This window comes from Pavona decussata, unplaced genomic scaffold (assembly GCF_977016875.1).
Source record: "Pavona decussata unplaced genomic scaffold, jaPavDecu1.1 SCAFFOLD_254, whole genome shotgun sequence".
Classification (NCBI taxonomy): domain Eukaryota; kingdom Metazoa; phylum Cnidaria; class Anthozoa; order Scleractinia; family Agariciidae; genus Pavona; species Pavona decussata.
Window position 1 is genome coordinate 649,523 of NW_028145657.1, and position 13,684 is coordinate 663,206.

Sequence of the window (13,684 nt, forward strand, 5' to 3'; positions counted from 1 at the left end):
GCAGCATGTCAAGTTCAAGTTTGCCGTGATTTTACAGCCTTTGACGTCATCTGAACTGGCGACGCAGCCATGCTGGCCTCTAAAATTTCCGTGACGCAAATCACGAAATGTTCTCCAGTTTTCGAATTTTCAAGACTATAATACCTGTCAGTGAGGCATCCCTAAAGTTAGAGTTAGGGTCATCGTGTGGTTCAAACTTGTGAGTCTGTTGTAGAAATCATTTTATTATGCAATACAGACCCAATAAAAGTTAAATTTCGGAAGAGCGTCCTTGCAAGGAAACCGCGGAGCTTACTCAGCAGTTTTTTATCTGTTTATTTTAATGTACAATGTGGCGGGGAGGAGCAGCTGATGATGATTAATCTGACAAGGTGGTTCTATTAAAAGTACAAACCGGTTAGAGATTAGGAATTACATTTATGTCAAACGGCAGCCGGAAATGACAAGATCACCATGTTACCCCATATTTGCCTCTCGCTGTTTCCAGTTTCTCAGCATAATTGAGAAGTTTGGCGATAGTGTCAAAGGCCAGAATTGGTCAGAATAGTTTTGCATTGTTCTCGTCTATGTGCTCATTTTTTCAAGAAAACACAAACACGAATCTCACGTTTTTCAGAAACGCGGTTCTGAATCTCTCCAATATTGCTGCCTAAATTAAAGTGTGACGATGAAAGCTTCTCAGCGATACGTTGCTGTGATGTTCATTGTACAGTGCAGATTGTTCTAACTTCCTTGTTGAAATATCTTCACAAGTGGCTTTTGAGAAGAGATTTCATGTTTTGCCGTCTGTTTTTCAATGATCATCATTTTTTTGGTAACTGTTGAAGAGCTGATATCTCGACGATTTTTAGGTCACCCAGACTCACTATTTGAGGTATTTATCCGACAGTCAACTAACCATCGATATAATTACAGTATGGGGAAATTGGAATGTTAAACTGGCTACAAATTAAAAACTGACTGGAGTACGGCTTAAAGGCTCCAGGGCAGTTAAGGAAAACACATGACCAACATTTGATGTGGTATGTAAACGTTTAAAGTTTAAAATGACTGTTTGTCACTTTTCGTTCACGCCTCAAACCAGCGAGAAAGTCTATTCCGTTCGCTACGAAGCGGTCTTCTCGTGAGCCTGGATACCCCCTGTGCTATTATTAAATGAAAGATACGTTAACTAAAAGACGCATCATTGTTCTGTACTCATTTATTGGGCATACCAACAACATCAAGGTACTTCCAGATATTTACAGATATTACCACAAACCAGCGGCCAACTTCCCTTTAAAATCTAAACGTCATACCGCAATATTTCAACATGCCTCAAAGTTCCGTATTAAAAAGGGAAATTAGTTTCGCAAGAGTGAACTCCTTCTTCGTGAATCTATTTTCATCGTACATCCGTTTCACGAAAAAATTTTAAGGGGCAAAGGATGAGCTTGACTGATCATTTATTGTCCAACTCGAAACGTGTTCAAATATTGAAAGAAATGTGATGTTATGAACAAATGACAGATGTATTGTTTTCAGTCAGTGGCAAATAAGGCATACTCAGAAAAAGGAATGCAAGTTCTGCCTACAGGAGTCGAACCTATTCATGACTTTCCGATTATTAATTAGTTCGGATGCACAACCACTGAGCTTTGTTAGTACATTGACAAGAAAATCGCTGTCCCCTATTGGGGCAAATTTATTTGTTAATAATACCCACTCACATCTAATACAGAAGAGAAGAGAAGAGAAGGAGAAGAAAGAAGAAACAGCAATATGGACATAAAGACTCTACCTTAATCTGCCCCACCTGTGAAAAGGACTGTCATTCAAGAATTGGCCTTTCCAGCCACAGTAAAAGATGCTTCCAGAGCACAATTACATAGTCTGACAAGACCGATGGATGCCAATGAATTAATACCCGCAGAGATTCTCCTCACTACACATTGGTTACGAAAAACCAATTACAAACAACTGCCTACTGGACTTTCCTTCTGAACTACTGACTCTCTCAAATGGTGGACACATGCAAGTAATCTTCGGAAACACTGTGTAATTTTCACAGGAAAGCTTTAATATATAAAAATAAATCTACTTGCACGTACATATGGTACAGCTGTAGTTTGACGCTCTCCGTAATGAGATTCTGGCGGTGTACCACTCTCCTTAGAATAGAGGCTTGATGGCAAGTTTTGTAACACTAAAACTATAGTTTCAAACAGTTCTAGACTAGGTGTAGTTTCTACTTCTTGTTCGGTCGGAATTCCGTCTCCAAGAATCTACTGAGCCTGCAGATTTTTCCAGAGGCCTTTCTCAGCAACATCTATGGAACCTTTTGACGTCTCGATGGTGACAAGGCAAATTCTCCTTTCGTTAGCTCTTGTAACTGGAAACTGTCGATGGCCAACAAAGCTACTTCTGCCTTCCTTGAACTGACGCATCCGATCTTCCGTCTTTTGATCATTGACGCCGCTTGCTGTAATGCCAGACGTTCGTCATCTACACGTCAACTACATCGTAATCGTGGCTCACCGATTGTTCCTCAGTCTCGTCATAACCGTAATTTGATGGGAACACGTCTGTCTGTATACGAAGAAAAAAAAAATACAGAAATAACAAGCTTAATAGATAGAGAGGTTTAGAAGCGTTCTCTATCTATCCACAGAATACTTGCCCGTTGTCTATTATTCTTATTGCGAGCTTTGCAGGTTAAAAATATGAACTACTAAACGAAACGAAAACGAAATTAAATGAAACTAAACCAAACTGACTAAACTAAATTAAACTAAACTAAAATGAACTAAACGAAAGCAAACTAAACCATCAACTACCAAGTTGATCGAAAACACAATGCAGTCGAGACGACAATACATAAAACACTACAGTAACATCTATAGTAATCTGAACAGAAAATATCCGAAGTCTGCTGTATTGGAAAAGAATTGGAGATATTCTTAGAATGGTGGGAATATAAATAGTTTCGTTTTGAAGGCTACACATTGGAACACAAGTAAAGCGCTAGATTTCCAGTATCTCACCAGCACTGCTGCTAAGGGTTGTTGTCTGTCTCCATTCCTTCGTCTTCTGTTCACATAACGAGCAAATTAAAACACAATTATTAGTAGTCTCCCACGTGGTTGTTATTAGAGACCTTTAGATTCTAATACGAGTACGAGTACGACTACGAGATTTGACTTCGAGTTTTTAGCGAAGTACTAAGAACAGATATATCACAGCAAGTTTCATTTCACTCTTTACGAACGACGAACTTGACGCAGTTGGTTTGAATGATGATAGTGAAGTCCTTTTGTGTTTCCAGAAAGACGAGATCACCTACGTTTCGAGGACTCGTTTTCGCCACTACGATGTTCTCACAAAAACTCGTAGTAAAATGACGACAGCTATCTCGTTTTCCCGCCAAAATGACACTGCTTCACGCGCGCGCTCTTTGTTTATTGGAGAAACTCGTAGTCGTACTCGTACTCCTACTAGAATCTAAAGGTCTCTATTTAACCTCTTTGCACTTACTTTCTCTTCTCTTTTTTACATCGTTCAAGTGACTTGATTCCCCACTACCAACCCTAAAGTATCAACCTAACATAACCTTCACCTGCCTACCTTACCGTCCCCTCCCTCACCCTAAACCCCCATTTTGAATGCCTTACCTTGATCTGACATACAGCAGAATAAATAAAACAAGTGCCAGGCCACCAAGCGTTCCAAGCACGATCGCCACAGTTTTTAGAATGCTCTCTTTCGAACCACCGGATGGTGGTGAATAGTTATCTAAATGTATAGGAATGACAAGAAGCAACATAAGATTTGGCCGAACTGGATGACGTCCTTGCTAATGTTACTGCAAACTAACAATAGTTTCGAAACACTGAAATTCTAGTCTTCATTTCTGGAAAAAGAATTCACAAAAGGCAAAAGGTCAAGCATTAATCAACTCCACAAAGAATAACGCTAGCCAATGTCTTGAAGCAAGTCTCTCTTTCTGCCAGGACAGTCAGGCAAGAAAAACACAGTACACCACCCAGCAAATGGTGTCAGGAATGCAGTGCCTCCACCTCCGTGATATTTCTACACAACAGGTGATTTTCGTCTCTAATACCAGGTTCTTCTTTTTATCTGCCTATTGCTGAGCAGAATATTGGACTGCTCCTAGTCTCATAAACTCCTAACTGTTGGGTCTATATAGTACACTGTTGATCACGGGCAATGTACCTTTTAAGCTTGGTACTTTACAGGTGTTGCTGATGCCACTGCAGAATTGTGGCCCGTTACATGTTTTCATCCACACATAGCATCTGTCTGATGACTGCAACCCAGGAATAGTCGTACTCCGAGCTGTTACATTACTAACTGTTAAATTCCCAGATATTTGGTATACCCCTCTCTGGCAGAGGTAAAAGATGATCACTTCCTTCAAGGGGCCATTTTGGTACTTAGCTGCAGGAATCTGTGAATGATTAATGACAAAATACACAATGTATTTATTAAGTAACGCATTATAAACTTAAGGTAAACATCATTGCTTGAGCAATGTACTACTACAATTGTACGACGGGTAATCGTAATAATTATTATTAAAATTACCCGTAGCACATGTAAGATAGACCAACGTACATTCAATAACTTTTTGACATCCTATAATAAAACAAAAAATTCAGGGAGTGAACAGAACTTACATGAGTCATGTTATTATGTGGTTCTTAAAATTGAAGGACTCAGTCTATAGTGTAATTTTTAGATTCCTTTTAGTTGTTTTAGCTCAGATTCACTGGATGGTTTGCATGTGGCCATCAATAAAAAACAGGAAACATTGCTCCAATGTTTCATCTACTGCTTTGCGCTTCGTTTTGAGATAAAAACGGAAATCTTGCCCATAATCAGAGTTTTTTTATTGCCACAAACTGAGTTATACAAAGTACACACTGTACAGTCATGTCTACATCCAATAAACTTGCTGTCATTAGCATTTGGCTATCATGGTTGGCAGCTACAATGAAGAAAGTATTCATACCTTAAAAGATCAAACAGTATTTATGGATGATGCTGTTTATTTTTAAAATTCTCTTTTTTCAAAGTAATAATCTGGTTCTTCCATTCTCAGGAGATAGATGTACACATCGTCATCTCGGGGGACATCTTAGACATCTTATGGGACAACAAAGCTTAAAACAAAACTTTATAGAAAGATGATGAAATGCTGGAGCTTTTCATCAAGTGATTTGATTCTTCCTTTCTTTACCACTGTAGAAATTACACTGCAACCTTGTAGATGAATACTACCTACAGCTGTACAAGTGACTTTTTGCAATCCATAATCTACAGAACTGAACTATTTTAGGCCACAATGTCTTTCGTCTTCTTACAAGAAACCCCACCTCCTTCAAAAATGAAGATTCTTGTGAGGGTTCGTTACAAGTAAATAAATAAATAAATAAATTGGCTAACAACATGCAAATTACAAATAGATAAACAAGTTAATTTATAAATCAATATAAATAGGTAAGTAAAACACACAAACGGATGCAGTCATGAAACTAGTGCTTTTATTGAAAGAGTCCAAGTTTGGCAGGGTGGCAATATCTTCAGGTAACGAGTTCCATTCCCTTATTGTGCGTGGGAAAAACAAGTACTTGTGATAGTTAGTTCTTCGTATGCATTTGAATTTAGATGCCTGCTGGCCTGTCGCATTGGGATTAACTGCGGCATTCCATCTGCTGCCACTAGGCCATGGTGCAACTTATACAACATGCAGAGTCTCATTACTTTCCTTCTGCTTTGAAGTGAATTCCATCCCAGCTGGTGTAGTAAAACTAGACGCCTACCATATGTTTGTAATTGGGCAGCTCGCCGCTGTACCATTTCAATTTTCCTGATGTTTATATCTGTGTAAGGATCCCAGACTGTAGCTGCATATTCCAACAGTACTGGTCAAACTAGGCCAAAGGTCTTGATCTTAATGGCATTCACCTGTAGATTTTGTCTAAGGAAAGCAAGAGTGCTATTTGCTTTCCCTGTCTAGAAAATATGCAGGGTATTTCCAATTCAATACTTTTGTTACCATTAATATTTTTTTCTTACCTTCCATGTGACTTTCAGTCCTGAAAAATTGCCAAGGCTGCTCCACTCACTGCAGTTTAAGATAGTTGGAGAACGACTTGGCGCTGAATGCAATAAATTAATTAATAATTATATAAAAAAATAAAACCATGAAATCAGATTTTTTCTTTTTTCCGAGTCTGCCTGTGGTACTGACTGAAAAATACAACTATATACATGTACATGTATCATTATTTATTCACCAGGCTTATAACTAAGGTTATTAGGTTCGACTCCTGTTGGGAGAACCCCAATTTTCTTTGTCCAAGTACATGTATGTCACTGTCACTGAATGAAAAATACATCTTTTATGACGTGTCTTGTTTTTTGATTCTCCCAACTATTACAGTGAGGAGAATATATATACATGTTGACATTGGGAGTTGTACAATTGTAGAAAATGCACCGTAACTTTATTTAAAATGAAGATAAGTTCACAACATGACAGCAAAGTGTTCCATGACCGTAACAGTGGTACATGTATCTATGGAATGGCAGAAGTTGACATTTTATTTTTTTATGAAATTGTTAAATAGGTACTAAATTTAGCAAAATTAACACTACGAAGAATGCACCGAACGTTGAGATCTGTCAGACTACTAAGCAGTAGAAATTAATCATCTTAGATAACTGCAATATGATTCAAGGTGCCTTCACACTAAACGGTCAAAAAAGGTTAACCTTCTCACCTGCCACCTTTGTCTGTAGAGTACGCACAGCAGCATCACTAAAGTCACTATAGCCGTTTATGTTTGTAATTCCATATTGTACCAATAAGTAGAAGTAGTAAAATCCAGAAAGGTTACGTATCAATGCATCTGTTCGGGGTGAATGTTTAATCAAAGTCTGCAAATTTAAAATCAAAGATATCGATGACAACCTTCATTAATAAACTAATTATTAATATTTTAACTAATTGCCCTGGTGACCATGTGGTTCGTACAAGTAGAAGTTGACTTTCAATGTGAAGAGAAACATTATTATTAAGGTTCAGATTATTGTGAAATGTACATGATTGTATAGTTATCAGATTGGTTCTTGCTACTGCGTATTGTGTTGTTTCCTCGCACCGTAAGGAATTTCATCTCATTCTGGCTAAGCAAATGTAAAGGGCCATAGAAAACAAATGGGAAACCCAGGTTTTATTCTGCAACCAAGGTATTCTGTGTTAAATTGCAAATAACAATATAATGGCATATGTGAGATTTACACCAGTGGGTTTATTGTTGTGAACAAATATTATCATTGGGACAGCTTACAAAAAATCCTAATTATCTCAAAATAATTCAATCAATTTTTACCTGTGAACAGGCTCCCAAGTGGGGTTTTTAGGTCAAAGACAAATTCGAGCTCGGAGAGGGGGAGAGAAAGAAAGGGAGGAAACCTGTGGACATTCTTTTGATGGTGCCGTTCCACCCCCTTGTAATTAACCTGTAATTATTACAGAATGTCAACAAGGTAAATCATTACTCCTGGGCAACAAACACAAAGATTTGCCGACCGTATGATCGCTGACTGATGTTCCATGTTCGGCAAAGCCTTCTTCATTTCCAGCGCCTATTGCAAATGCTTTGAGGCCTAATGTTTCAGATAGCTCGTTAAACTTGTCCTTCATTATTGACAATTCGACAATAGAACATTCAATGTTCCACATTTCTTTTAACACCCTAGGAAGCAACTGGAAGACCAAACTCTTGTCGAAACCAGTCAGAAAAAATCCCAAAAACATCGTGCATTTTAGCTACAGATTGTAGAAAAATCTTTAACCCTTTTATAAGCCCAATGATCTGAGGAAAAGATTTGTTCCATTGACTGCCTCTCCAAACTGGAGGCCAAAGAAGCTTCACAATATTTATACCAGAGAACACTGTGTGACATTCAAACAATTCAACATGTCAATATTCTTTGCAAAGCTATCAACAATTATCTATGACTATCTAACCAATCAGATCATGATACCAGAATCTGGTCTCTCACAATAACAGCATTAAAAGAATGTCCACAGGCCCCCTCCCTTTCTTTCTAGCCCCCATACCATGCTCCACTTTCTCAGCTCCCCATTTTTCTTTTGGCCCTATATCCCACTTGGGAGCTTGTTCACAGGCTATCAATTTTTTACGCCACCAATATTTAACAATTATTCACCGAAGTGGTGGTGAATAGTGGTGGATATTTACCCCGCCGCTTCACGGCTCGGTAAATATCCACCACTTTCACCGACACTGAGGTGAATAATTGTTTTAGTATACACCACGCAAGCTGAATAACTAGCAGGCCAAAATTCCTTTATTTTTGACAGTATACCGACAAATGGTGGTAAATTTTTAAAATCTCGCGCAGTTAGCGATTTCTTGTTGTAGAAAGTTCTGTCTCGCTTTCTTGCGAACAATTAAAACTTTTTGAGACACTTGTTTGCTAAGGTGTCATTTTTTTAAATGTTGTGTGAAATTCGTCTTGATTTGGAAACCATGCTCCAAAACTTTATTTTCCTCTCAAGTGACCGTGGCGAAACGGGAAGCCATCTTGTTTCTCTTCGGTTGCTCGGAGGTGAATAGTACTTGGCTAATCACCTCTGAGCTAGCCAATCAGCGCGCACGAAAAGTACTATTCACTTGTGTGGTTTATACTAATTTAAATTATTTCTAAAATATCTAAAGCCATGCTTGAGAGGTTTCCTTAAAAGGGACAACTCGTTCAAGATCTGTTCTCAAGTTAAAAAGAAAACTGTAAGAACTTGAAAAATGTTACATTGTAGCCCATTACTAAGTTTTTTTCAAGTTGTAGTATATTCCAGTTGTCCAGCAGATCTGTGGCCAAAGACACTCATTGACAGTTTTAGTACAGTTGGTGTGCTAATTTAATATAAAAAAATATTGCACCACAAAATGTTTTTGAGTTTCTGGAATCAGGACACCACATAGCAGTGACATGTCTCATGTCTTTACCTTGTTGTGTCTATCTCCATCCCTGTGGTAGAGAATGGTATATTGAACCAAAATGGGCCTAGACTCCTGGGCATCCTCCCATGAGAGTTTCACTGTACCAGCTGGAATCACTTCCCGTGCAGAAAAACCACTGGGAGGTTTTGGAGTTGCTGAATAAAAACAAATATGGTTATCATTAATTTTTATTACATAACATTTTTATTACAAGGAAATGTTATATTGCTTTATTGGTTGCCAAAGTAGGACTAATTTGTAGCCTTGGCTACAAACTAAACTTAGGTAGTTGGCTGATGAATACGCATTCGGATATTATTGTATTTAACATAATATTATTTTTAAAGGAAAGATTCAGAGATTACTAATACCTACACAATGAACTGTATGAATTTGATCCAAAAATTTTTGGATCAAATTCATACAGTTCATTTATTACATTTAATGTAATAATAATTATAATATAATAATAAGAACAAAAATAGTAATCATAATACTTCTAATAATAATTAAATAATAAAATTGTGCCAAATTGTGAGAGTTATGAATTATACACAAGTTGTCAGCATAGACGGTTCCTAAAAACATTAATCTTGTAGGACCAAAATTCCCCAATAACAACAAATCACCACTGCAGTCAATTAAATAAAAAAGTATTTACTTAAGAATGGATTGAATCCGTTGCCCCTGAATTCAACACTGTCGCTTCTGCTTGATCCCAGGTCATTCCAGGCTTCAACATAAGCATTGTAGATGACATGTTGGAAAAGACGTAAAATTACTTTACACTTGAATGTGTCTGAATTTGGAACAGGGAGAATGCGAAAACTTTCACAAAGAGAGAAAGGTGATCCACATTTGGGAACAGGAGGATCATAAGATGTACTGTTGCACTGTGCTTTGACAACATAACTAAGCGGCAAGCCTCCAAGCTGACTAGGAGCCGTCCAGTGAATTTGTGTTCTGAATTCAACATTGTTTGTCCATACATCTCGAGGAGAACTGGGGACTTCTAGAAAAAAAAATATTTAAAATAAAAATCACGATTAGACATCCCTCTGTTCCATACATGCACACCCATACTCAGGTAATAATGTCATAATATTAACCTTTATGTCAACATGGAAAATCAAATGAAAAAAAAAAAAAAAAAAAGAAAAGAAGAAAAGAAAAGAAAAGAAAGAAAGAAGGCTTACAAACTTTTTTTACACCATTGCAATGTGGAATTTTCAGTGATTCGGTTCATCTGTCATTTGAATTGCCCAATAGATCGATCAGTTCCTGGGCCTGGGAAGATCTTTCCACAAGAGGACTTCACCACTGTAACTGAAGCTCAGGACTTTACTCGTTGTGTACATTATTTTGTGATAAACACAAACTGCACAAGGTGACATACACCTGTACATGTACAGTGTATACAGGCACAATACTTTAAACTGTAATCAACCATGACAGCTTGAGACCAATAGTACCTAATTAAACTAGCCATAGACTTGTCTGACTGGTAAAAATTCAGTTTCAGCTGGTAAGATTTGCTTTTTCACTAGCTCTTTTGGCTAGTTAATTAAAGATATTAATTGTTAAGCAATCCAAGGTCAAACAAAAATGACATTTCCAAACCTCCTTCATAGCAGCGATTTTGAATTCTTTGTTTTCTCTTCATGAATTATCAAATAAATGAGTTTTTAAAAACATTATCCCAGCCCACACAAGTGATTCAATAAATAAAATGCAAGCATGTTAGCCCCTCTATGCACAAGAGGAAAAATAATTATTATTAGTATAAATCTACTAGTGTTCTATCACGAATGCCGTTCTCTGATTGGCTACGCTACTCGCTATCTATTCTGTGATAGATAGTGAGTAGCGATTTTCAACAAAATGGCGCCCGCTTCTTCGCGTTTTCGAAGTGTCTGCGATGAGGAAATAGATAATTTACTTGTTTAGTTTTGAACGACTAGTAGATTTATACTAAAACAATTAGATTATTCGCTCTCGATTTCTATGCGTGATAGTTGATTCGGGCTTCGCCCTCATCAACTATCACGCGATAGAAATCTCGAGCTCATAATCTAATTGTTAAATAGTAAAGACAACTCACCTCCAACTCTCACCAGGACATCCTTGGTTTGAACACTGTTGAGCCCAGTTCCTTGACAGACATAAGTTCCATTGTTATTCCAAGAAACATGATCGATAACTAGTTGTATTGTCGTATTGCTCAGCTTCTTGGTCATGTGTGCAAGTCTCTGTGTACCATGATACCAGGATAGTTGATAGTTGGATAAATTCTTTGTTCCAATTATCGTACAGTTTAACGTAAGCTGCTCACCCACTCTTCTTGTCACATCACGTGATGTGTTCAGATGTACTGGTCCTAAAAGAGGGTGAAGGAACAGATACATTATAAATAATGATAATGACAATCTTTAATGAGGAAACTTTTTCACTAAAAAGTGGTTTACAAAAAGGACCTCGAAAATTAAAAATTAAAAATTTACAATGAATATAAAAATGCTAAAAGATGCTACTAAAAACTAATGTATCTTATGTGTAATACAAAACTTAAATCAATGAATTAAAAATCTGACGCTTCAAAATATTTACATTATCAGAGGCTCGTATAGTTTTATCCAGCGAGTTAAAATCACTTACAGCATGATAGCCAGTTCTTTGTTCCATGCTTAAATCAATGAATTAAAAATCTGACGCTTATGCGTAGGCCCATTAAGAAGACTAAATTGAGGCACCAGAGAACATCGTAAAACATTGTAAACACAGTACTACAGTGTCGGTACCCTGTATCTTAACTGATAACCGGTCTTTGCAGTAATTAAAAGACCTTAATTGGTTCAATTTCGATTTCAAAGCAATGAAAGACATTACATTTTTGTCTTGCACAGTTACCCGTCATTATCCTTTCGCTCTATTTTTAGATCAAAATAGTAATTTTCCTTCTTTGAGGTTGAAGCGAATAAAATAGATGTCTGCATGCAGGCTATCATGTTCACTGGTGGACACATGATTGCTAAATACGGTTAGCGCGACCACTGCAAAACCAAACCATGCGGAAATAAACAATACATGTAATATTTAATAATTAAAATTGTAACCGCACGGTTGATCCTAACTTTTGGGAGAATCAATTATTACAACGTACTTATGCTTTTAAAAACTTATAAATTATGTGCATATCAGTACGTAGTTACAATAACATAGCTTTTTAATAGATCAGAAGCATGCCTTATTTTTCGATAAAGAAATCATAAAATGAACGTGTCAGTATTGCAACTAGCACTCCGTGGAACATCGTCGAAAACCAAGACTTAGCTGTCACATACCTGCAAAAGAGTTGTTTTGATGAACGTTTCTCGAATCCTCAGCGCTTGGGACATCCAGGCCAAGACAAACGTCGATTTGGAAGTGGTGAACAATGAAGAGCGAACACAGTACAAACCAAACGATTGCCTGATTAGTCGCCATGTTTGATCATGGCTGGGCGCAGCATCGTCCTCACGCGTAGCAATATTTCTTAGAACTAGTCTGTTGCCATAGTTGAATGGAAAAATTTGCATCTGATCTCACGGATCGCTTCAATTCACGCAAATGGCGCGAAGAAAAACGAGAAATTTAAAAATGATTTTCCTCTTGCTGATGATCAAATAAGCCCGTCCTTCCATGTTTGGGCTGCCTAGAGTTATCTTCTAGGTCGACTTACAAATATTGTTTCTTTCCTGTCGCTGCCTTTCGGTTTCGGAAAAAATTCAAGTAATTTTATGCAAATGTCTCACGGAAAGATATATTTACCTTTGGTCGCCATTTTGAATTTTCCGCTGTCAAGTTGACTGGCCTTGAGCCTCGTTGGTAAGTCCTGGGGGGAATCTGGGAGCTAATAATTATGCTATGGCGGGAAACGTACGTCATAAAGCCGGGATAAGACAAAGGTCCCTCGAGCGGGTGAGGAAGCTTCACTTGTAATGGAGTTTTTTGACCTCTAATTCTCTGTATTAATGTTCTAAGAAACATCTTGGAAAGTAAAGATAAATGAGCACTAACTCAACACCACACGGTTTATGAAGAAGGCAAAACCAGATACTCCGGGCGTGTTCAACCACTTGAGGCACTTACAGTAAACGCATGGGAGCAAGATCATTCTCAGCAGCAGCTCCGAAACTCTGGAATGAGCTACCTTTGGAGCTTCGTCAAGCAACATCACTTAACAGTTTTAAATCTCGACTTAAAACCTATCTTTTTAAGAAGTATTTTTATAGTTTGTAACTTAGTTTATTTTATTCTCACGATAATGTATTTTCGTTTTTCTTTTAAACATATGATTGTAAAAACGCTATTGATCAGCACATGTAAATACGCGCTATATAAATTGGTAAAAATAACTAAATTATTAAATTATTATCCGAATTGTGTTCTGAATCGTCCTTTATCTGCTTCATGTTTTATTCCAGTACAATATTATAAATATACAATAAAATAAAACTTTTGATTTTGCCCATTTTGTTTGCGAAAGATCGCTTGCTAACATAGCCGCTCCACGTATAAAATATATAAAACTGAATGCAAGGCTGGCACTACGGCAAAGGGCAGATTTATTAGTTGCCAATATTTCGACTAATAGAATAAGTCTTCCTCAC

General features: G+C 37.3%; 1 protein-coding gene across 1 annotated transcript; it reads right to left on the reverse strand.

Moving 5' to 3' along the window:
• Positions 1 to 2,038: 2,038 nt before the first annotated feature.
• LOC146456437 (roundabout homolog 1-like) lies at positions 2,039 to 12,866 on the reverse strand. The gene is made up of 10 exons (XM_085092699.1): positions 12,377 to 12,866; positions 11,137 to 11,412; positions 9,697 to 10,047; positions 9,042 to 9,190; positions 6,786 to 6,942; positions 6,079 to 6,161; positions 4,213 to 4,447; positions 3,651 to 3,771; positions 3,024 to 3,069; positions 2,039 to 2,568 (listed from the first exon to the last, which is right to left on the reverse strand). The coding sequence occupies exons 1-10, from the start codon at positions 12,516 to 12,518 to the stop codon at positions 2,485 to 2,487; spliced, it is 1,644 nt and encodes a 547-aa protein (XP_084948825.1). The 5' UTR covers positions 12,519 to 12,866; the 3' UTR covers positions 2,039 to 2,484.
• Between the last annotated feature and the right edge of the window lie 818 nt (positions 12,867 to 13,684).

Bases quoted from the DNA above. Each gene is read 5' to 3' on its own strand.
- LOC146456437 (XM_085092699.1), bottom strand. From the start codon at position 12,518: ATGGCGACTAATCAGGCAATCGTTTGGTTTGTACTGTGTTCGCTCTTC. The intron at 3,772-4,212 runs GTACATTGCCCG...CTATACATTTAG, and splicing joins TAAAGTACCAAGCTTAAAAG to ATAACTATTCACCACCATCC. The intron at 3,070-3,650 runs GTAAGGCATTCA...TTATGTGAACAG, and splicing joins CTGCTGTATGTCAGATCAAG to AAGACGAAGGAATGGAGACA.